The 25,325-nt window shown below is 40.5% G+C and overlaps 1 protein-coding gene across 4 annotated transcripts in view; it reads left to right on the plus strand.

The window, feature by feature from the left end:
• LAMA2 (laminin subunit alpha 2) overlaps positions 1–25,325 on the plus strand; it is a 736,088-nt gene that overhangs the window by 511,577 nt on the left and 199,186 nt on the right. For 3 of the 4 annotated variants that reach the window (XM_075597283.1, XM_075597284.1, XM_075597286.1), the window contains 4 exons: positions 2,608–2,801; positions 8,047–8,189; positions 13,627–13,725; positions 16,034–16,145. In XM_075597283.1, the coding sequence (XP_075453398.1) occupies positions 2,608–2,801; positions 8,047–8,189; positions 13,627–13,725; positions 16,034–16,145 (548 nt within the window). The remainder of the gene's footprint in view (positions 1–2,607; positions 2,802–8,046; positions 8,190–13,626; positions 13,726–16,033; positions 16,146–25,325) is intronic. The other variant, XM_075597285.1, reaches the window with a different exon arrangement.

A 25,325-nucleotide genomic window follows, 5' to 3' on the forward strand; every position in this document is an offset into this window, starting at 1 on the left:
ATTGAGGGGAAGGGCATTCCAGGGGTGTGGGGTAGTCAGTAAGAAAGGTTTAAGGCGGGAGAGAGCTTTAGACACAAAAGGGGTAGAGAGAAAACATCTTTGAGAAGAATGCAAGAGTCGGGATGGTGCATAGCGAGAAATTATGGCTGAGATGTAAGGAGGGCAGAAGAATGTAAAGCCCTTAAAAGTGAGGAGGAGAATTGTGTGTGATACAGAATTTGATAGGAAGCCAGAAGAGGGGTTTCTTGAGGGGAGACGCTGAGACAGATTTAGGAAAGAGTAAAGTGATTCTGGCTGCAGCATATAGGAAAGATTGTAGGGAAAACAGGTGAGAGGCAGGAAGGCCGGACAGCAGGAGGTTACAGTAGTAGAGACAGGAGAGAATGAGTGCCTGTGCCAGAGATTTAGCAGTCGAGCAACTGAGGAAAGGGCATATCTTTGTAATATTGCAGGGGGGAAAAAATACAGGATTTAGCTACCTTTTGAATGTGAGAGGAGAATGTGAGAGATTAGTCCAGTATGACCCATAGGCAGTGTGCTTATGCTTCTGGGTATATGATAGTGCTTCCAAAAGTAATGTAGAAGGAGGTAGTAGGGCCAGGTTTCAGAGGAAGTCTAAGGAGCTCTGTTTTTGCCATGTTAAGTTTAAGTCGGCGGAGGGCCATCCAGGATGATATAGCGGAGAGACATTCAGAAACTTTGGTATGTACAGCAGGTGTAAGGTCAGGGGTTGAAAAGTACATTTGTGTGTCATCAGCATAGAGGTGATATTTGAACCCAAGAGATGTGATTATGTCACCTAGAGGGAGTGTGTAAAGAGAAAAGAGAAGATGTCCAAGGACAGAGCCGTGGGGTTCCCCCACAGAGATATCGACAGAAGAGGAGGAAGTGTTAGTAAAAGAGACACTGAAAGTATTATGGGCGGGATAAAAGGAGATCCAATATAGTGCTTTGTTATGGATACCAAGAGTATGGAGAATGTGAAGGAGAATAGGGTGGTCCACAGTATCAAATGCTGCAGAGAGGTAGAGTAATAAGATCAGAGTGTAATGACCTTTGTCTTCGGCAGCATGGAGGTCATTAGTTATGTTAGTGAGGGCTGTTTCAGCTGAGAGAGCAGTGCGGAAGCCAGATTGTAGAGAATCTAGGAGAGAATAGGTGTTGAGAAAGTGTAGCAATCGAGAGAATACAAGAAGTTCTAGGAGTTTAGAGGCAAAAGGCAGAAGGGAGATAGGACGATAGTTAGAAAGGCAGGTAGGGTCAAGCTTGCTGTTTTTGAGTAATGGTATAACTGTTGCATGTTTGAAGGAGGAGGGAAAGGTACCAGAGTAGAGGGAGGAGTTAAAAATGTGTGTGAGCGTAGGGATTATAGTAGGAGCAAGAGGTTTTAGGAGACGGGAGGGAATGAGGTCAAGAGTGGTAGAGGGAGAAGAGGAGATCAGCAGCTATACATCCTCCTCTGTGACAACGGGAAAAGAGTCCAGGAAGGCAGGAGGAGAGTTAGGAAGAGGTGTAGGATGGGAGTAGGAAACAGAGGGGATGTCGTGATGTATGGATTCCACTTTTTCTTTAAATAGTCAGCAAAGTCCTGAGGTGAGATGGAGGAAGGATGTAATAATTATACATTTACAGCCTAGCTTCATTACCTGTGTGGCTAACCGCTAAGGTAATGAATGGGTTAAATAGCCGTGCCTGGTTTATGGTGGCAGATAGGGTGGGTGAAGCATGTAGTTGCCTCAGGTTGGGCGGTTAGGCCTTCCAGGAGGGTTGCGGAAGGGGTTAATACCTTCATTATCTTAGTGTTTTCTATCGCTAAGGTAATAGAAATGGCTAAGGTAATCCAACTCCAACTACCCTCTCGGGAGGCCAACCACCCACCATGAGGAAACTAACCCTTTCACCCACTCCCTTTACCACCAACATCACACACAGTAATGTGCAACAGTGCATTTAGCCATAGATAGCTAATAGCACTTTTGCCCATTCAAATAAACAATACAGTGCGATAAAATTACATATAATAAAAAAAATATATTACTATAAAAAATACACTAGCCTTTTAATCCTGTGATTGTCACTGTGATCACCTATGCCCTCAATGTAACATAGATAACCACATTGGCAACAAATGGCCACCATACTACCCATCCCCTCTACCTGTAAAAAAAAACCCCACCCCTCCCAACATACACAGTAATAAGCAAAAGCTCTATTATCCATATCTGGATAATATCGCATTTGTCCATTAAAAATAAAAAATTATCCACCCAATATATTGTAAATAAAAGTTCTTCTTACCACTGCCAGGATGAAGCTGCGAGATCTCAGATCCGTGGGGTCTGACATGGACGTCACCCTGACTTTAGTGAGGCTTCCGTGTCAGACTGCATGGATCAGCGATATCAGAGCTAACAGACTATACACCTAAGAGTTTCCTGGTATCCATCATTTTTTAGTTAGCATAATAAAATACTGGTTAATACATATCCAACTGTCAATGTTAACCAGACGTCAAGCATTTATTCCTAATGTGTGTACTTATATTAATTAAGGGGACAATTTCTGTATAGACATTAGCACCATCATTTAACTGCTGTCTAATTTCAGATGTACATCTGGTTACACTGGTAACCCAGGCACTCTTGGAGGTTCCTGCCAGGAATGTGAGTGCAATCCTTATGGTTCATTGCCTGTGACCTGCCACCCAACCACTGGCCAATGCACGTGTAAACCTGGAGCAACAGGGCAGAAGTGTGCGGGCTGCACTTATCGGCATGCGCGTGAGGGTCCGCTGTGTGTATGTACGTATACTAACATAACTCACTAGTGCTATGTTTGTTCATATGCATTTTTATCTGGCATAGTTTGAAATGCACTGTGTATGCACATAGTGTATATATGCACATAGAAAGGTAGGTATTTAGTAAACATATAGTTTGCTTGTAAGAGACGTGTTCAGAGGTATGCAATGGAGACTGTTTTAAGGTGAAATTAAAATAAGGCTTTATTGCGCCCGTTGCTTTAAACACAGCAAACATGTAAATCAGCAAACAAAATCTGCTCCACTCTGGAGTATATATACACTTGTGATCCAGTTCTCTCTAACAGCGTGGTTAGCCCAGCGATTCACCAGCCCAAATCATAGAGACATTCATATACTTAGATAGACATAGATAATAGTCTTAAAAGAATAGTCTTATCTGTTAGCTGGGTTGCTGCAGGGGAAGGCTTCTTTGTTCTCCTGGGGTCCACACCCGTGTGTGATAAGGCAATGTCAGGATCCATGTATAGAAGTATTATCCCCTGTGTCTTGTTGTCAGCTTGCCACTCAAGACATCTGTCCTTCCTTGGTTCAGCCCAGTTGTGGACTGAGCAATTCTCCTCTGTCTGCCTCCTTGTTCAGCTCACATGTGTGCTCAGGAGTCTCCCTTCCTGTCTCAGAGGCAGGCTTTTTCTAACACCTGTAATCAGCCAGGTGGTGTTAGTTAATTGCCTACCAGCAGTTAACTACCACACTGCTGGATTAAATGCACATTTGTGAACAGGGATAAGTCCCCTGTTACATTGCTGTTTTAGTAAACAAATGTGTTCCTTGAGCCCCTCAAAAGGGCCACATATTGCCTCTCTCCCCCAGTACACAGGGATAAGGGAGGTTGCTGCCGCGGGAAGGAGTATCTCTCATCTCCCTCGAGCCAGGTGGGGGGAGAAAAGAACATAAATCCAAGAAGGTACTGGGATCAGCGAGACACACACACACACACTTTATACTTTAAAATCAATCACAATCATAAAAATCAATATACAATTTCACTTACAAAAGACAAAGTAGTTTCACTTGACATGCGCGTGCTTCGCACCCCTCTTCATTTTTTTTTACATAGATTGGAAGGAGGGCGTCTCTGCACCTTTGACCACCTGGTTCCCGAGATACTTACTTCCCAAGGTGCCTCCGGTGCTATCCCCTGCTGGGAAAACAAAATAGAGGTTTAAATGTCCCGTTACACGTGGGCCAATAGGAAGCTGCCCCATCATCCATCGCAGCTTCTTATTGGTCCGCTTGCCACAGGAGATTTAAGAACCAGGAAGTAACCGGCAGCACTTACGGAGGTATGTTTCTTGGGAACAAGGGGTCACAGGAGCTGAAATTAATACGGTTCAGCTATGGATACCCCCTTCTTTCATGATAGAATGCTACCTTATGTTGGTTCATTAACATATATAACAACCTGCAAACAATTGACACATTTCTAGGACCACTACAACTTCTCGAATATTCAACTACAGTACTCCTTGATCTTAGAAAATATCTGTTAATACTCATGGGTAGCATTATATGCACAGTTACCTTAATGTGATATATTGAAGTTCACATTTATCATATAGCAAATCGTTTTCATAATGAAATCAACATATTAAAAACATCACACTTTGGCAATATGGGATATAATCACCTCTATGATAAAATAAAGCAATCTCCGTTAATTAAGATTATGTTTAAATGACTTGACTCAGTCACTTGAACTTCCTACAAGTAATAGGATTACAAATCAAAATCATATTAATCATTAGATTATTATCTTGTATCATTACTTCATCTAGTGAAATCAAGTTCGATTATCAGGTGCAAATTTGAAATGTAGTAATTTAATGGGAAAAATAAGTAATGTAAGTTTTTAGTCTTTTTCAGTAAATGCTACAAGGTTAAAAGGTTTAGAATTTCACTTCAGACTTCCTAAAGGTGCAGTTCCCCCAGTATGACCTATTTTAAAAGTGAACTCAATGTGATGGTCTTTAAAGCAGATTACTGAATGTATGTTATTATGAATTATTTTTTTCCTAGCAGTTTATGGTTCTATTTAACTTTTCTGTAAAAATGAACCACGCTTGCAGTAGAATATTCACATGACAACTTCTGCTTTCTGTCCACACTCTCTCCACTCCACTAGGCAGCACAGAGCTGACTACAGAAAGCACTGCTCCTGTTAAGGGCCAACAGGACAGCAGTGACTTTGAACAACTTTAACTTGTTAAGTGTCTACGCATGTGTTTTAAATGCTTGAACATGTAACTCTAACATTACTGGTGGTTTTATTTGATGTGAGAATTGCAGTGTTGTGGTGCTGATTAGAGATGGGCGAATCCACTCCAATCTGTCTCCTGGATTTTCTCGCATTTTCAACCCAATGTCTGTTTCGCAGTGTAACATCTGCAAACCGATTTTAGTCGGTTTTAATTCGTGTGGATTCATCAAAAACTACCATTGGGTAGAACCCGTGGATGGATTTGTGGAATCCAATTCACTGATTCATCAATCCGTTGGCGGATTCCTAAGGATTGCTTAATCCGGCGGATTGGATTCTACAAATCCGTCCACGGGTTGCGGAATCCACAGAGTGTATTGGTAATCATAATGAATAGAAGCGCAAAACGTGAATCGCCCTTTTTCAGATTGATCCGCTAAAATTCGTGGACCTAAAGGAACCGTCCGATCAGCTGCGGATCCAAATCCACCCCAAAAATTCACCCATCTCTAGTGCTGATAGCATGATTTCATTGATTGTATTTAAAATGGTAATAAGCAGTACGGCATTGATTGTGTCAAATACATATCTACATATGAAGAGATGGAATCATTTAATCATCGGAAATCTACATTTACATTGAGGAGTTGAATTGCCTGTATTACGTTCTCTTACGATTCCGGGCACGAACATTAGACCTCTGCTAAAAGAGTTTTACAATACATTGCTTGAAAGTGTGTTTGCACCAGCAAAGGGCAAAACAAGATGTATTCATTTATGAATGATCCTCACAGTTGCTCCCCTGTGAGATGTATTTCTGTATTGGAAATTCGAAGGTCCTGTATCGTGTGATGGTAAAGTTATTAGGTTTTAATTTAAATCAAAATGTTTCCACGCTAATCATTTCTCATATTATGTTTGCATGATCAGAATGTTTAAAATTGATATCCCATGTGATATATAGACGTTCAGCATAAACCTTATGAAGATTGAGCGTATATTTAATTAAAATATTTTCAGTATTGCAATCCAGTGCTATTACCATGCAGGAATAGCACTCCAGTAATTACACCCCGTGCTACCCAACAAGTGCCCAAATTGAGTACTGGCAATTTTATGCCATACTGGGTCTGATACATTGACTGAATGCTACCAAAACTTACAAAAAATATACATACATTAAACAGGTTGAATATTTAGTAATACATTCTTGGAATCGGGCAGATATGTGCAAAATTGTAAAGTGAGGGAGATGGAAAGAGGAATAGAAAAGAGACCTGGAGAAAGTGTGAGAAAAGAGAGGGAGAAAAGTGAGAGGAGAGGAAGTGGGAGGAAAAAGTAAAAAAAATGAAAATGAGATGGAATTCACATTGATATTTTTGTCTTACTGTACATACAGTTTTCCACCTCTAAAATGTCCTCTCTTTTTTAACACAACCCTTTTCTTATCATCTAGTGCCATATAATTAGTTCATATAATTTCCTAAATATTGTTGAACCATAATTTTTTCTTAAATCTTTATAAGCAGTAAGTCTGGATTGCTTACAGGTTCCATAGGAATTTTTTTATGATTAGAGAATTGACCCCTTTTAAAAAGTTTGCAGGACATTAATCAGGTAAACATCTCTACAGCCTGAAATATGGGTTTTGGTTGGAAGAAGGAAAGGGAGAGACTTACATACCTCCTAAAATTCTCTTGTAATCAACATGTGGAAACATACCTTTGAACACAATGCTTAGGAAATATGTTTATTTGAAGATACAAAGTATATTCACATTATTTAAACGATTTTCAATGATTAAAATATTTACCAGATATCTCCTGTGAGTTCACAAGTATATCTCCACATGTATAGAGGTGTTGGGTGGTATACTGTATACAGTATGTTTATCCCCTCTCTCCCATTCCTAAATAATCAGTATGCATAATGTGTTCCTTTCTTAACTGATAAGAACAGTACAGTACGTTAAACTTCACTCTTGTTTTGATGGGCATATAGTATCCATAATATTATTGCCATTTAGTACACAGTTCCATATCTATTACACTATTTATCTTTAGCAATACATATAGAAGCAATAATAATGTGAAATGAAATAGCAACATAATAGCATTAGTAAAAAAATAAACACAAGCAATATTTTGTAAGCAATATTAATATATTATTTAATTATTTAATATATTAATTTTATATAAATATATATATATAATAGATATAAAAAATTGTTGGCTTGGTTTGCCATTTTTATGTTGTCTACACACAGTGTTCAAAAGTTTTATTCTGCAGACTTATATTCTATACACCGAGTTTCTTATTAAAATGATTTTTGCCATTTGCAGCAAACTACTGTACATATTCAGGGGAAATGTGATTTCAGCTGCTTAATTAAATATCAGACACAAACACCATAATATTATGATTGCATATATTGTATTATACATTCTAATCAAGGGAAAAGACCGGTCCAATTTACATAAATAACGACATATAATCAAATATGTAGTTTGCACAAGATGTACCGTAATTGATTATAAAAATTTAATTATGTATATTCACCTATTAAAATAATCAGAGCATTCAATTTGAATCTATCAGCATTATGGTATAAAAATGCAATATTCTGACAAGTTGCTACAATTCATACAGTTATAACATATTTGTAACTCTTTGCATGGGTTGACCATCAATTATTGAACATTTTCAGACATTGGTGCTTTTCAAAGTGAGACTTTTGCTTCTTGGTGTACAATGCATGCACCTTTTTTTCAGGAACATAAGCAACCCGTTAACTTGTACAGTAGTTATTTTAATAAATACCTTTATTACAGTTAGTCCTTTCTTCCTTGTAAGTCAAACACAATTATTTTATAGTGATATTTATTTAACAGGGCTATTTATGGAATTAGCATCTCAAACATTCACAGAGTATTATGTGCACTTCCAAATGCTGTGGAGCAGAAATATTGAACATCTGCCTCTGGTGTTTCTCAGGAATAAATAGTCTTTGCTGTCCTTTTCACAGTTTGCGATGATGAATGTACAGGACTCCTTCTCGATGACTTGGATCAGATGAACCAGATGGTCATGAGCGTCAATCTTTCTGGCCCGTTGCCTCCACCTTACAAAATACTGTTTCATTCTGAAAATGAGACACAGGAATTAAAGGTAAATATGCTCATCTGTGCTGTAGTAATAATAATCACATAAGAAAAGCTAATAAACAGGCTATCATCAAACGCAAAAAAGGTTACTAGTAGAGGTTTGACCTTTTCCACTGATCAGAGCGGTATCACAAAACATTACACAATATGCCACATATCCCATATTTTACACTGAATTGAATAGTAATAATTGTACAGTTCAACACAGTCTGTTACAATATATCACAGAGGGTAAAACACAATGGCACAGGAGAAGGGTGATCAACTCTTTTACTCTAAGTACTTAGTCTAAATGTTAAGTGGCACTTATTATAATTGATCCCTTTAATGGTCAGTATCAACTGTATGTAATCCCACTTGCTGATCTTGTTGTCTCATTAAAAAGCACCTACAGTATTAGCATGCATTCTTGCAGTACAACACTATACTGTATTTGGGTACTCCATCTAGTGCACTATTGGCGTATAACAGCTTCTCTATGGAAAACCACCTAACATGAAAATGTACAGGTACATATTTCATGTCTTTTCATTCATTATGAAAATATAAGGTACAGCACAAAAAAGGTGTCTAACAGACACCAGCTCTATATGATGATAACATGTAGAAATGTTATTTTTTTTTTTATTAAGTTGCATTTTCAACACATTTTTCAGATATCATTAGGGTGACAGCATACTGTATAGAATACCAAAATACAGCTGTGAATGATGCATATTGTTTGCTATGTAACTTCAGTATAAAAAAGACTTTATTGTAGCAGGACTACAGTAAACACTGATGGTTGAAAAAAAATTTGGCTTTCCATTAGCACGATTAAAGAAGGCAAGAAATGTGTGTATTGATAGGGCAAAATAAACTAATGCATATTGTATGCATTTACCTAAATAGTGATCTTCATATTGAATACAATTCATTTTAGATTTCAAATCATGAGTATGAGATACAAATTATTCAGCACGTGAACAGAAAAATAGCATAGAGTATGAGTATGAACATGGTTCATTTTTTGGTTCTAAAGTAGCTAGTCTAACTAAATTAAACCATTAGAACAGAATCCTCACTATGTCTATTTTTATTGCTTCTTTTTGTACTTATACTAAGACCACTTAATTGTCTCTACAATTATGTACTCAAAATTCTCATTACTATTTTTGTCACATCACTAACTTTCTTATAATATCTTACTGACAATTGTAACTCATACAAAATGACTTACAAGCAGCCTTACAGCTAGCAAGCCACAAAGTGTATTAATGACACATAGCCCCGAGTTTAGACCGGGTTTGAATCTTTTTTTTTCCCTTTGCAATGGCCGCGAGCGGCAGTTTTTTCTGGCGAGGCAAAACGGAGACAATCGCGCCATTTTATTGGCGCGAACAGCCGCTAGATGCCGTTCGCGCCTCTCTGCATACGGATATTTTTAAAACTGGCGAGATTGAGGTTCTCGCCAGCCGCGAGGCGAGTTTTACAAATAGAAAAGAAAAATTGGCGCGTTTTTCGGAACTCGCCATTTTCTGCTGCTTTCTGCGCGATTTTCTCCAAAAAATGGCGAATTTCGAAATAGCGCTGCTCTCTGCATAGGCCCCCAAGTCCCAGTAAAGAGTGGGCAATCCTGGAAGTAATTCCTGCAGGGTCTGTTATATTGTTTTGTGTGTGTTGTCAATAAAGTTCAGGAATAGCCTGTTATTGTAAGGGAGGGTCTATGACTATAGGTAGTCCGGCTTACAAGCCACTCCCCAAGGAAGGAGGTTTTTTTGCCCCTCTATAGGTTAGAGTACTGGTTTAAGGGGAGAGTTCTGGGCTGCCTTCCATACTATGATGGTGCAGCAGAGAGCCTCTCCCAAAGAGGAGTAGGCTGAGGCCTTGCCCTGTTAGGGGGTAAGGTTTGCTTAGGAGGGGTATTCAAGGCCTCAAGCCAAGGTACCTGCCTTCAGGGACTGTATCCTGTGTATCCTGCTGTGTATCAAATAAACCCCAGTTATAACAACTCTGGTGTGCTAATTGAAGTATAACTACACCAAGAAGAAGTGCCCCTGAGGTCCATCCTGGCCGCACCAGGATACTCTTGGGCAGGAGGCGCTGCCAGTATCCATATAGCCTGTCCTGATGCACTCACTATACCATTGCGGAGATCTCTAGCCTCCTGTTCCACCTCCTGTTCCACCTCCTGTTCCACAGACACAATCTCCCAGAGGGTGGGGGAGTGGGTACTACAGATGGAGGCACTGCTGAGATTTATATTCATCAGGACAGGCTTTTGCAGCAGGACACAGAGACATGCTTCTGTTTCAACTATGGAAATGTTCGTGTCTATATTTTTAGTGTTCTGAGGAGGTCCAGGGGACAGTACATGCAGCCCTGTTCCATCCTGTGTTCTGTCTATGCTGGCAGGCAACTTAGGAGGGGTGTTTTCTCCGGAAGCAGCCAAGAACCTCTGTTTGATGAGCTGCAGATATACTATGGTGGTCCCCTTAGTGAGGGGACACCGTGCGTGGTTCTACACTAAGAAGTGGTGCGGGAGCGGTAACTCTAGGCTTCCCCAGGGAGCTACGAGCCATACCATGCTACCCTATGGAGGAGAGTAGTGTAGTTCCCCGATGTGTGTCTGGGGAGCCTACAGCCCAATCGTGCTAACAAGAAGAGGTGTGGGGGCAGTTCCCTGATTCATCACCGGGGAGACTGTTGCCCAACCATGCTACCCTCTGAAGAGTTGTGGGGGTAGATCCCTGATGCATCCATGGGGAGACTACAGCCCACTCAGCTACCCTATTCTGTGTGAGCGGGCAGGTATCTGAGTAGGGGCACCCGATCCATGGGTGACCAGAACCTCTGTTTGAAAAGCTGCAGCCACGCACAACGTGGCTCCCGAAAAGGGAGCTGCATAACGTACTTTCACTATGTAAAATGGCAGTTCCCGACGAAAATGGGAGACCACATGGCAGCTTGTGCAAAAGTTGCAAGACTCTGTTGCAAATCAATGGGTTTGGCGTGGAGCCTGGCCGAGCCCTTCTGGCACAATTATCTGGGATTGTCGCGAACGTCAAGTCTCACCCTGTTCTCTACAGCTATCTCAAAACCAGAGGGAGTTGCTGAGGGCGTATCTATCTGCTACCGAGTCGCATGTGTGGAGATTTAGCCACAGACGCACGTTGTAGTACTACTGCAAAGACGTACGCCTACTCACTCTCTCCCCAACCAAATTCGACGATAGAAGAAGAGAAATGCGCTCACTTTGTTCTCCCAGAGGGCTGCTACCACTGCACGATGGGGGAGAACTCGCTCCGGTTGGTCTGCCTATCATGTGAGCGGGTAGGACCTGCACTGGGATCTGCTGCTCGGTGCTCAGAATGTACTGCACCGTACCGCCGCTTCCAGGACCCTGGAGTGGAGACGTCCAAGACCCTACCAAACACCAGGGGAATTCCCAATATCAACGGGTTCCTCCAACGACTATTGGAGATGGCTGGACAGCCATCCGAGGCCCCTCGGCCTGATTTCTGGATCATGCTCCATCCCCTGGTTGGTCCCGACATCAATGTGGGAACCGCAGGTCTCTAAGTATGGACTCTGGGGTGGGTTTGCTGAGAGCCCTGGAACGGTCTCTCCAGCGGTCTCTTCAGCCCTGCGGGTGAAGCCTTACCATTGGACGTACCTGAGTCCATACTGGCCGGTGTGCAATCATGTGAGTTCGCTTCTGCCGTCTCACCCGTCCCAGCCACGATCCGCGCCTTAGATGTCTTCTCTCTACCCTTTTTGTGTCTAAAGCCCTCTCCCGCCTTAAACCTTTCTTACTGACTGCCCACACCTCTGGAATGCCCTTCCCCTCAATATACAACTAGCACCCTCTCTATCCACCTTTAAGACCCATCTTAAAACATCTCCTTAATGAATCATATGAGTAGCTCTGTGGCTTATACTTTATACCTCATACATTAATGTTGACTCCTTGCAGATGCACTTACCAGAACAGCTTCCTACTGTGTCTGTACGTTCTTCCAACCTACCAATTAGATTGTAAGCTCTTTGGGACAGGGACTCCTATTCCTAAATGTCACTTTTATGTCTGAAGCACTGCTTCCCATTATATGTTATTTGTATTATTTGTTATTTATATGCTTGTCACATGTATTACTGCTGTAATGCACTATGTACAGTATGTACATTAATGGCGCTATATAAATAAAGATATACATGCTTTTTTGACTTTTTTTTAACTTAATATTGAATAGAAAAGAATGCTGTAGCTGTCATGCCTTACCAATATACAAATTAGTTGGACCAGATGTGGCACCTTTGTTTATTATTGGAAATTCACTTTCACAGTATTTGGAGCACAAGCACATCTATAGCTTTAATAAAAAGACATTGGTGTATACACATTATACATACACATACACACAGAAGGTCTTTTTATTAAGGGTACAGATGTGCTTGTGCTCCCCTTACTGTGCTTTACTGCGGCCCGTTTAATGTCGCTAATGCTCTTTCCCCCTGTACTGCACTGTGGCCCCTTAGGCCCACACCACCCTTTCACGTCACTACTGTGATGTCACTGCTGGGTTCACCTGGGAGCTTTGGTGCTAATTCTGGGTTTGATACAGGGTGACGGGTAGGGTTTATATGGGTTTGTTTGTCACTGTTTTATTTGCTCTTGAGAAAGGCTCCAATTGGGGCCGAAATGTTGAGCTAATAAATATCTACTATAGGGAAAATGCTGCACACCACATAAAAATAATATAAGTATACAACTACCGGTGCTTCTGGTTCAGGATTCTCTGTGATGATCCAGCTTACAATGGAAGGTATAAAGTACAGGGCTCCACGGAATTTTCAAAATTAACTTATTGCCAACAAAATGACTGACGTTTCGGCCACACTTGGCCTTTCTCAAAGCAGAATAACATTCTTGGATATAGGCTTATATATGCTTTTTTTTTATTTTATAGAGAGGGAAACTGATTTCTCTAAATAGAACAAATTCACAAATTGTCTTAAATGCAAAAGAAAACACTATCTTCTCAGCAAATTTGATTTTGGCCAAATAATTTCCCCTTCTCGCCTATTTGGAAAGTTTTCTTGTAAACCATCACAATTCTTTGTGACCGTGTGTATACATTAAATATTATTCTACAATTTATCTACAGTATCAAATCGTAAGTTTGAATACTCAAAAGAATATTCGCATCCTAAGACCTCTGTTACTAAAAAGACATTCAAATAATTGCAGTGAAGAGGTTAAAACCATAAAAAGACTATAAATGTGTGAAGAAATAATGTGCCTGTGTGCAAATAAATAAACATCTTATTACCAGGCAATAGTAAGTGGCAGGGATGTCATAATATTTGTGAAATGATAAATCACAATCAAATAAAGATGTTCTGCGTGATAAACTGTAAAAGTGCCTGCAGTACTAAAATGTGTCTTAATAACTTTTCAGCATTTACTGTCACCTCAACGAGCTCCTGAACGACTTCTCCAGCTGGCACAAAATAACCAGGATACTCTTGTCACAGAGATGGATGAGCTACTGAACAGGGTATGGATGCTAGAGAAATGTTATGAAGAAATAGACAGTTATGAACACTGACAGCAAACAAGTTCCCCTTACAATCTTTTAATCATCTCAGTGCAGCTCACTTAAAGGGAAGGCTTCTAGTGTAGTTTCTGAAGAAGTACAAATAATTTACAGATTATGATACAGTACGTTGTATTGCACCCACATGTACATTCTTCCCTGGTGTTATAATACATTAGAAGGAGTTATTTTTGTTGTCTCTATTACACAAAAAACAGATCTACTACAGTATATTTTCCACCTGAACCAATGTATCTATTATATCTTTGCAATACTGTAGGAATTCAGGACAGCACAACATACTGTAACTTGAAAAATGCACTTGTGGCATAATGCCTGAGAGTATACATTATTAAACAATTTAACATCTTTCCTGTTGGAGGGGTCCGCAACAGATTCCTCTAGCAGTGAATGGGCAGTCTGGTTAAAAAAGAGAACCTTAAATTGGTGAGGAAGGCCTGACCATTGATTGCCATTGGGACATACAGGAAACAAATGTAGATACGGTGCATACTGTAGTACCAAAAGCATGCATACCAAAAAAGGTTACTTCTCTGGAAAAATAACTGTCACGCTTACTTTTCGCTGATTCTTCTTCCAACCTCAGGCAGCAAGGAGACAGCCACTTCTGTCTGTTTGTGGCTGATGGATTTCAGAGTAGGACCATAGTTCAGTCTTTAGTCTCCTGCTAATGGACCTTCTCCTGGAGTCGTTTTAATGCATGCACAAGAAAGAAACACAGCAAATTCAGACATGCTCTAGACCAGTGATTTCCAACCTTTTTTGTTTGGAGGAACCCTTGAAGTATTTTGAAAAATCTCGGGGAACCCCTATCTGGCCGACACATATTAGGTTCGACAGGGGTCAGTCACAACATTTCACACCTCACGAGCCACCTCTATATCCCTCTACCCATGTATTTCTCTCCCATCCATCTCACTAACTCTCCCCCCTCCTGCCTCACATGTATTTATCCCTTACGTCTCACTCTTAGGCTAAGTCTCCGCTGGCGCTGAGCGCGCTCATGCTTTAAGAGCGCTCCAAGCATGAGCGCCGTGTGTCCTATTGTACGCGGGGGAGGGGGGCATTGTGGGCCAGCTGAGCACGCGGTAAGTATAGATTTGTTTTTTTTGCCAAGCGCCGATCGCGGCTGAGCCTCTGTGAACGCGCACAAGCGCCACACGCACCGTGTGAGCAGGGACTTGCATATATCTATATATGTAAGTCTCTTCCGCAAGCGCCGCCTGCTCAGCCCGATCAGCTCTAGCGGGGACTTAGCCTTACTTTCTCTTTCCCTCGCTCACTCCCTCCCTCCTGCCCCCTCTCTTCTCTCACTCGCCCCTATTTTCCATCAATTACCCCACGGAACCCTGGTTGGGAATCACTGCTCTAGACGAAGGACATTAATTCATGAAGCACTTGTGAATTTGCCGTTAAAAAATAAAATACGGCAAATTTAAAAATCGGTAGAATCAGAGAAAGGAGGTCAAGCTGCTGTCTTCCTGCTCTCTGCAGTTTGAGACTCTCAGCATCAGCAGCTTTCCCAGGTAAATGCAACATACAATAATATTAAGGATAATGGTGTTTTGTAGGATCTTAGTCAGAATTTAGACCAGTCAGAAAGTAAGTAGTACTCCCAATGTTTAATTGTCTGAATTCACTAGAGACCTTTAAACCAGTGAAAATAATGCAATGTTACCTAAAAAATATAGATGACGTCTGCATTCAGTGGATCATTTCTACACCTAAATAGGCAAAAAAAAATGTATTTTGTTTTAATCAGTATTCACATATTGATTTAAGATGCTTTTCCAGGAATAAACTCAGTGAGATAAACTATCCTTTCATGCAAACATGCCTGAAGGAAAAGGCTTTCAGACAATCTTGGATAGGTAGATTATAATCAATGGCCAAATGAGACTTAATTCCATCTGTTTCCTTGTTCAAAAATGTATCTGATGCATTACTTAATAATCTTTTCAGGGCCTCTTCTCTGTCTCTTTGCATCTTTAACAAAACAAATGTATCTGCAGCAGAGAAAAAAACATCTTATTTTTAGTTAATGAGAAAACTAATTAAATATATTTATTAACATGAGTGCTATATTTCATTTTTTTAGTTGATCTGATCTGTATTAACTTCTTTTGCAAATCAAGTCATATTTGTATACAAACTGAGCTCAATTGAAAGTTTTGTTTGGAATACCATTTGCAGCCATAGAAAACCTATTACTACAATTGCTTCACGTCTCCCCTGAACTAATTAACAGGCTGCTAAAGTGACTGCAGACGGAGAGCAGACTGGGAAGGATGCTGAAAGAACAAATGAAAGGGCGAAAAAGCTGGAAGATTTTGTAAAGGGAACCCTCCAGGCATCAAAGGGTAAAAAAAAGTTGATCTGCTTAGCCTTTCTAATATACAGTAATTAATACGGTAATTGTTTGTGAGCGTTGTATATTATTGTTTAACAAACTATGCCAATATACAATAATTCATGTGATAATTCTTTGAGAGCTTTGTACCATATTGTATAACAAACTATGGGCCAGATCAACAAAGCTCTGAGAACTAAAGGCTCAAAACGTGATTTTACCTAATGTGGTAATGGCCACATGCAAAAGCAATGTCGTAGGCTTAACAAAACAAGACGAGACTGCGAGGCCAATGTGGGGAAGTTAGTGTACACCGATATCCAGCCGCGTGAGCGCATCCGGAGTGCAAAGTGATAGTCATATAGCTGGTACCTGAGTTGGTGAAGTGAGGATAGTCGTAATACTCACCGTGGTCAGGGGTTGGAGAAGTCAGATGGTCATAGAGGCTAGACGGGGTCTAGGGGCGGAGAAGTTGGAGGCCCAGAAGCAAGCCGAGGTCGAGGTAGAGAGAAGTCAGGGGTCCAGGTACAAGCCGAGGTCAAAACACTGAGAGACAAGACAGGATCAAAAATGCACAAGGCAACAGGACAAGGCAGCAGAAGCTTGAGGTAAGCACAACGTTCAGGAACGGAGAATTATGCTCAGCCAATTTGCCAGAGGGCTGGCTGAGCATATAAAGGGCACGTGACCAATGAGCAGCCAGCAAGCAGCTGACACACATTAGCATGAACCGCCCAATGGTAGGACGGAGGCGGAGTGAGCCGCAGGTGCAGGTGATACTGGTTTAGTGTGGAGTTTAAGGATTAACCCATCGCATGCTGTTCGTGATGCGACGCTGGTGCGTGGTCTCTTGCGGGTGTGATGTGTCATCCGTGTCATCACGGGACGTGACGTGGGGGTGAGACCTTAGCCTGAACCTGGAGGTATTCCCCTATATGATGGCACGGCTCCTGTGGGTAGCTTCCCTGGTCTGCGGCGCGTCACCCATGTCGTCACGGGGCCGGACCTAATGCCGATCCTCACAAAGCCATAGACCGTGCACGATAAATTTGTTTGTCCCGCGACAGCCGGGTCACATGAGTGGTTCACCCAATGAGGGCAAACCAGCTGCGGGACATCATGGCCACGCCTCCGACATGCCTCCCCATTGCGTCTACCTCTACGACACAAATTGCTACAGCTACATGCGCGGGTGGCAGCACGTGCATGGACTTAGTTAAGTCATACCTAGCGGTTGGCTCTGATCCCATCCAGAAATATGGGTTTTGAAGGAGATTTGGCAAAGTGGCCACTAACTTATATACCTCAAAACACTCCTCTATACAACACCTGGAGAGATACATGTGAACACACTTGAGATGCACCTGAGATACCCGAGAAATATGTTCATTTGTCTATGCAAATTATATTAAAATGATTTCATTTACCAAAATAGTACCCATATTTTTGCATGATAGTAATGCCACTTTTCGACAACTAATGTAACATCAAGTTCCTGTGTTAACCTTAACAGACTTTATTGGATGTGCTCTGTTAGGAGGAAACATTTCTTGTGCATCTCTTTTTCACTAATGGCTCTTCTAGTTAATGCAATGCTCTTTCCAGAGAAAACATTACTTAACATGACAACATTAGCCATTGAAGATATTTGGTAAGTGATAATGTCACTCAACTGGTCCTATCCTCTTTTTGCTCTCTTTATTGCTCTCTAGTTAATGCCCAATATACCCATATGTTTTGTCACCATCAGCATTATTCACTATAGGGCATTACTTGAAATAGTGCATGTTACCGATGGATAGATACAAATGGTATAATTATATAATTTAACTATAGTATAATTTAAAAAAAAAAAAGAAAAACGCCATTTATTCTGTCATATTTTTACCTAACATTATTCTATGATGCCTTGAATGAACTATAATGAACTGTTTGATATTCACAAGGTTGGTATTCACAGCGCTACCTTTTAGGTATAGTATTTTCATTATTACAGATAGTATCTGCTAGATGAAGCCATTATGGATTACTTTAGTTCTGGAAATTCTATATTACATTGTAGTTTCGCTTAAAAAAGTCCATTCAGCAGATCTGAAAAGAATATTCCCCACTCAGAATTTTTGAAATACCTTCAGGTCCGAGCATTTTATAATAAATTAGCCCCTTACCCAGCGCTAACTAATTTTAAAAAGCTCTGTCTGGCAGAGTCAGACACTTCGGAACTCACATCGCAGTTATATGGGGAAGTGGTCAGTTCTGATGACCCCGATCGAGACATCCGAGATACAGATCCCAGTGGGAGTCCGACCTGGGTGAATCCCTAGAAGATGAGGACTGGAACGATATCTATCTAGCGGCTGCGAAGAGCTCAATCTGCACCACACTAAAGGAGAATGCATATAAGGTCCCAATGAGATGGTACCACAACCCACTAAAATTATCAAGGTATGTGTTGGGACTCTCCCCGCTGTGCCCCCGACAGTGCATAGAGTCGGCGGACCTGTAACATATGCTGTGGTCCTGCCCTCGGATCGCACCTCTGTGGGAAGAAATTCGAGATTGGACTCAGAGGATCTTGGGCCTCCCGATTCCCCTATTCCCCTAGACCCGTGGCTGTTCTTGCTGAACAGACCATTGGCAGGGCTCTCAAAAGCAAACAATAAATTAATTGGGCACCTTGCCCTAGCGACCTGGTGCGAGATTGCAGAAGTATGGAAACTTAATGAAATTCCCTGTATCCCCAAGATTCGGAACAAGACTTAGTTTGTCTGCCAGATGGAAAAATTAACGAGTCTGGTTAACGACACTGGGATCAATTATCTAAAGATCTGGGTACCTTGGCTGGCCAAACAGCCATCCCCGGGGTGGAGCGTTCCACAATCTGGCATTTATAGCGTTAGATGCATTCTCCTTTGGTCAGTCCCAACTACATCTCATCTTGAAAATACAGACATCAGTGATACGTTAAATAGAACATTGAAGATCCTAGATAACAGGGCTATGGATATAGGTTCAAATACGTAGGTCTCAGCGATTCTACCTGAAATGGCACCTTCCCACGGCCCTCCTCCCCCTCTACGGGAAGATCTACCCTCTCCAACCCTCCCCCCTTATGTCACGCCCTATCTTATGTCTAAGTTAGTCTCGTCTCATGTTGTCCTGTCGTCACCCCTCCTACATTGTAATAATTCGACAGATTGATTACTATATACTTTTCCTGCCTCTGTTAATGCTACGTTATAATTTGTACCTGTAAATTAATTTGTACCAAAAAAAATTTGCCGACATTCGACTTGCATTTATTCGCATACGCAAATATTTGAGGCATGGTTTAAAAAAAGGGACAGTCGCCTACCTTCTTTCGAATGTATTTAATCCCGCAAGTTAATGGGGGTTATGCACTAAGCAGTGATAAGTGGGTTTTCTGGGTGCTATGCACAAAGCAGTTATAAGTGCTTTTAAGTGAGATACATGCCTTTATAGTGTGATACTGCCTGTTGTGAGATTCACAAAGCAGTCATAACAGTGCAGTATGTGCTATAATGGCTTTTTTTCCCACTTCAAAGCACTTATCACTGCTTTGTGAATCTCACAGCCGGCAATATCACGCTATAATGGCTTTTTATCTCACTTAAAAGCACTTGTCACTGCTTAGTGCATAACCCCCAATGTATCTGATACATTATCTATTCGAACATTCGATTCATCCTGGGGAAAGTGAGAGGGTGGGAGAATGGGATGGAGGGAGGAAGATTGGGAATGAGGGAGGGAGAGTATGTCAGAAGACACTGAGCACTATTGCTAAGCCTGCTGTTTAGAATCACTCCTAAATATTTTTTCCCCATATCCAATTGCACTTAAAAATGGATTTGCAATCGCCGACTTTCCCTATTATTCTGAATATTTGCTTCACAATTCAAAATATGTTTCACTAGTCTTAGAGTTTGATTCATAAAGAAGAAGGACCATCACATTTTATTGAGAAGCTGTCAAATCAGATCTAGTTATGATCTTCATTGCTGTTATCTTATAATCTTAGATATTAATTAGGAAATTATATCACTGAAATCAGATGTGATGCCAGAGAATGTATCATGGCCACATATTTCTATGTTGCCTCGGCAGAATACGGGCCAAGTAGACTTCCACATAATTTGCTGAAAAATGTGTATGTGCTTTAATTTCTCAGTGAAAAATGTCTCTGGACCATTGGGAGATGAATAAATATCCCATATCTCCCTACCAAATCTCTCTGAAAAGAGTTTCCATGTGCTGAAAATGAGCATGCCCCACACTTTTGTATTTGTTGTTTGACAGTTACACAGTAACCAGCACTTTGCCATTTATTACAGACCTAAGGGAAGAAATAAATTAGTGAGAGCTTCACAGATGTTCTCAGAATTTATCAAAACACACAAAATACTTATTGTACTGTATCTATTAAAATGCAAAATTCACTGAGGTATAAATGGTCTTAACTTAAACATGTACTGTAATCCTTTCTGGCAACTTTAACTGTAATAAGATTTGGCTGCAATGCAAGATCAAAGGCACAAAATAGATTTGGATTCAAGCATAGTCCTGAGTTAAAACTCAGACAAAGATGTGTGGTATCATACCATATACGAGGTAGCATTTCTTTATAACACTGTATATTTCTATTTATATGCAGAAGTATACATACTATAGAAAAACGCAGGTACTGTGAATATCTACTGCAAACAAATTATACATTTGCTAAATATGTTTTTATATATATCTCCATATACTGTATATCTATTTTTTTTTTAAACTATTATTTTTATTAAGATTTTCAAACATAAATGGGAATGGGTAGAGAAAAAAAGGGAAGGGAGGGGGGAGGGGGAACAACCATTTTGTGACAACATTCTTACAATGACAACACTCACATCACATATTATACAAAGTTTTGAATTTTATCACATTTTATCAGCGACATATACAACACTCATCACGCCAACATCTCTGGCCTATCAAGGCCTCACCCCTATCCAACATCCCAGGGTTCCCAGACTCTATCAAACTTCCTTGTGGTGTGATTCAAAAATGAGGTGAGTCTTTCCATTAATTGTACATTGTTAACCCTTCTAATGACCTCTCTTCTGGAGGGCGGCAGTGTCTTTTTCCACGCTGCAGCTACTGCGCACCTAGCCTCTGTGAAAATATGCATAATTAATTTAGATGAGTAATGATTTACATCTTCCATAGGTTTAGCTAAAATAATTAAAATTGGGTCTAACGGAATCTTGATTCCCGTCACGTCTTCTATCAATTTCAAAACTGTCCTCCAGTATGTCTGCATTACTGGGCAAAACTACCATATGTGTGCTAGGTCCCCTATCTGTCTGCTTCCCCTCCAACATCTATCGGTCGCCTCCGGCAATATTTGCTTTAACCTTTTGGGGGTTTAGTACCAGTGTAACAAAATGTTGTAAATATTCACTTTTGTTACAGTACATATAGAAGTTTTGCCTGCATTATCCCATATATCTTCCAGTCCTCCCTTTTTATTTCCGCCTGGAAATCCAAAGCTCACTGGTCCATATATTTATGGGCCGGGATATCCATTTGGGGGATTAAACTTTGGTACATGGATGAGATCAGGCCCTTTTAATATTTTTTTGTTTTGCATAAATTTTCAAATCGTGTATATTTAGGGAATTCGTCCTTATAAAACCATGGCGTACAAAATGTCGGACTTGCATAAATTTAAACACCTCCGCCTGATGTAAACCATATTTTCTCATCACTTCCTCAAACAACATCAACTTATCTTTTTCTAATAGATCTCCCATCTCTAGAATTCCACTCTGTCTTCAGGTTTCAAAGTTCCGACCCTGAAACCCCGTCAAAAACCCTGAATTACCGAACAGGGGCGTAAGTCTAGATATAGTTGTCAAAACTTTGTATATCTTTTTTACTGCCAGATTTTCAAAGTTAACCTGATTACCACCAGCTCAGGCTGTCTCCCAGGCCCAGTCCTAGAGCTTGACCACAGCAGAGTAGGTAGGCCAACTGGGTATTTAAGTGAGCTTTCCAGATCCACCCAAGTGTAGGTCCTTCCCGGGCAATAATGGAATGGCAATAAACCATTTGTTTCAAATGAGAGGCTATATAATATTTTAGAATATTTGGAACCACTAGACCCCCTCCTTCTTTAGACTCCAGCATAATTAACCTAGCTATTTTCGGTTGTTTATGTTTCCAAATAAATTGCATAATACGGTTTTGGATTTCTGTTATATTTATATATGGGACAGATATTGGTAATGTTTGGAAATAATATAGAAGTCTGGGGAGAATATTCATCTTTAACGCGATTATATGCCCTAACCAGGAAATATTGTGAGAATTCCAAGCTTGTAGATCTTTTCTAATCTTAGAAAAAAGGTCGGGATAGTTATAATTATATAAGGAGTCGTAGTCTCTAGTAAGGTATATCCCCAAATACTTCAGATTGGTCTTTTTCCACCTATAGTCAAAATGTCGTTTAAGAACATCGACCTCCCTTTCAATTAACATTAAATTTTGCGCTTCTGATTTTCCCACATTAACTTTATACCCAGACCACTCCTCAAACCTCCAGGGAGCGGATTGTAAATTCGGGAGAGATGTCAATGGGTTAGCTATAGTAAGGATAACATCTTCCGCAAAAAGTGATAATTTGTAACACATCTTTTATATTAATACCTTGTATATTGGGGGAAGCTCTGATTGTTGCCGCAAGGGGTTCAATTGTCAGGGCAAAAAGAAGAGGAGAGAGGGGGCAACACTGTCTTGTCCCGTTCTTAATTGTTATCAGATTCCTCCCCCCTCTCCCCCCGGGGATTTTCAAAGTGGCTGTCGGCTTCTGGTAGAGGGCCTGAACCCCTTGTAAAAAAAACCTTGAAAATCCAAATGCCTCCAACATCCTATCTAAAAAATCCCATCTTATCGTATCAAGCGCCTTCTCCGCATCCAGGCTCAACAACATTGCTTTCATCTTAGATTTATATATCTGATATATCACATTAATAATTTTCCTTGTGTTTTACGACGCCTGGTGTTCGCTCACAAAACCTTCCTGGTCATATTGGATTAATCTAGGGAGTATTGGGTTCAACCTGTTGGCTAAAATGTTACTATAAATTTTCAGATCCGTATTGAGCAATGAAATTGGTCTGTAGCTACCACAACACAAAGGGTCATTAACCTCTTTAGGGATCACCACTATATTGGCTTTCGTCATCTGTGGGGGGGATTTGTTTTCTGCTAAGGAAATCATTGAATAAATCTAGTAAACATGGTCCTAGGATTCCTATAAAAATTTTGTAATACAGATTTGAGAAACCGTCTGGGCCCAGAGCCTTTGATGGCTTCAATGAGCCAAACGCCCTTACTAATTCTGAATGGGTTATTTTTGCATTTAAAACTTTGTGATCTTCCTCTGATAGTTTTCGGAGGTTGCAATATCTAAAATAGGCCTCAATCTGGGTCAGGTCTGGGACTTTAGCATTTGGAGTTCAATTGTTGAGATCATAAAGATCCGTTTCAAATGTAGCAGATTCCTCTGCTATCTTTGAGGGGTTATAGGTCACTTCTCCCCCTTTTAACCCAATAGCAGGGACTAATACTTTTGCCCTGATCCCTCTTAGTTTATTAGCCAATAAACGGTCCTCCTTATTTCCCTTATAATAATACGTTTGCTTGGTCCACTTAAGAGCTTTCTCTACATCCTCTAATTGCACCCTCTTAAGATCCTCCCTTGCCGGGGCCAGGATTTTATAAATTTTCCACGATGGGTTCTTTTTATGTGATTGTACTAATTTGACAATTTTTCCTGTTAAATGTTTTTGTTTTTCTATTTTTATTCTCTTTCTGTGTGATGCTATTGAGATGAGCTGCCCTCTGCTAGTGGCCTTTATACACTGTATGTCTCCCATAGTATTGATATTGATTCTACAGAGCCATTGTTGATATGAAAATAATTTTTGAGTGTCTCCAATTTGTGAGCTAATCTTCGGGTAATTCAGTAAGGAGTCGTTCATCCTCCAATGATATCCAAAAGTAGTTTGTATGGTGCACAGCAACGAAGAACAGGTCTTGTGGCAATAAAAAAATTCTTTATTAAAGCTGCATTAAAAAAACGGTGGAGGGTGTAACACTCCTACGTGTTTCGTGCTTCAAGGCACTTTATCAAGGTGCCTTGAAGCACGAAACGCGTAGGAGTGTTGCATCCTCCACCGTTTTTTTAAATGCAGCTTTAATAAATACATTTTTTATTGCCACAAGACCTGTTGTTCATTGCTGTGCGTCATACAAACTACTCTTGGATATCTCAGGACTCTGGACGCAGCTGCATGCCTGAGGAAATCACAGGGCAATATAGTGAGTACTCTCATTTATTATGGGCCATCCCAATGAGGAAGGGAAGATATCATAATAATTCTCCCCACCTTCAGGGAATTATTAAGCCAAATTCATGTGAAGATTGAGAACTGTATCATATGGGAGAAAAAAGAACCCAGTCTTCCAGCACTCAATCACAACAAATGTAGAATTGTAAATTTAAAATACTTTAATTTTAACCAAGAATAAAAAATAGGGTGTTATAACGTAATTAAACGGTGTATTACAACAGCACGTGACTGTGTCCAATTTTAACCCACCTAGGGCTGGGTGGGTGGATGTAGTAATAAAATCCCTTATAGATATTCGGGATTAGACTGCTATATGTTATAGCTTCCTAAAAGGTATAGGAAAGGAGCCTATGAGAACTCACCCAGAGGATATTAGGAACCTAAATATTTGCCTATAAGCCGGTGTTTTTACTTCACTATGTGGGCATAATATGACTCCGCAATAGACCTAGCGCCGATTACGCTGGAGATACCACGCAGTAAACAGTTCATTCTCAAAATAGGGGTGGATACGGTCTGACCTTTGCATATTATACCACAGAACATTTGCACCATTAGTGTATCATCTGAGTGTGCACCACATGCCCGGATACACTAACATTGATAATATCCTCTGGGTGAGTTCTCATAGGCTCCTTTCCTATACCTTTTAGGAAGCTATAACATATAGCAGTCTAATCCCGAATATCTATAAGGGATTTTATTACTACATCCACCCACCCAGCCCTAGGTGGGTTAAAATTGGACACAGTCACGTGCTGTTGTAATAC

The sequence above is a fragment of the Ascaphus truei genome, chromosome 4 (assembly GCF_040206685.1).
Source record: "Ascaphus truei isolate aAscTru1 chromosome 4, aAscTru1.hap1, whole genome shotgun sequence".
Classification (NCBI taxonomy): domain Eukaryota; kingdom Metazoa; phylum Chordata; class Amphibia; order Anura; family Ascaphidae; genus Ascaphus; species Ascaphus truei.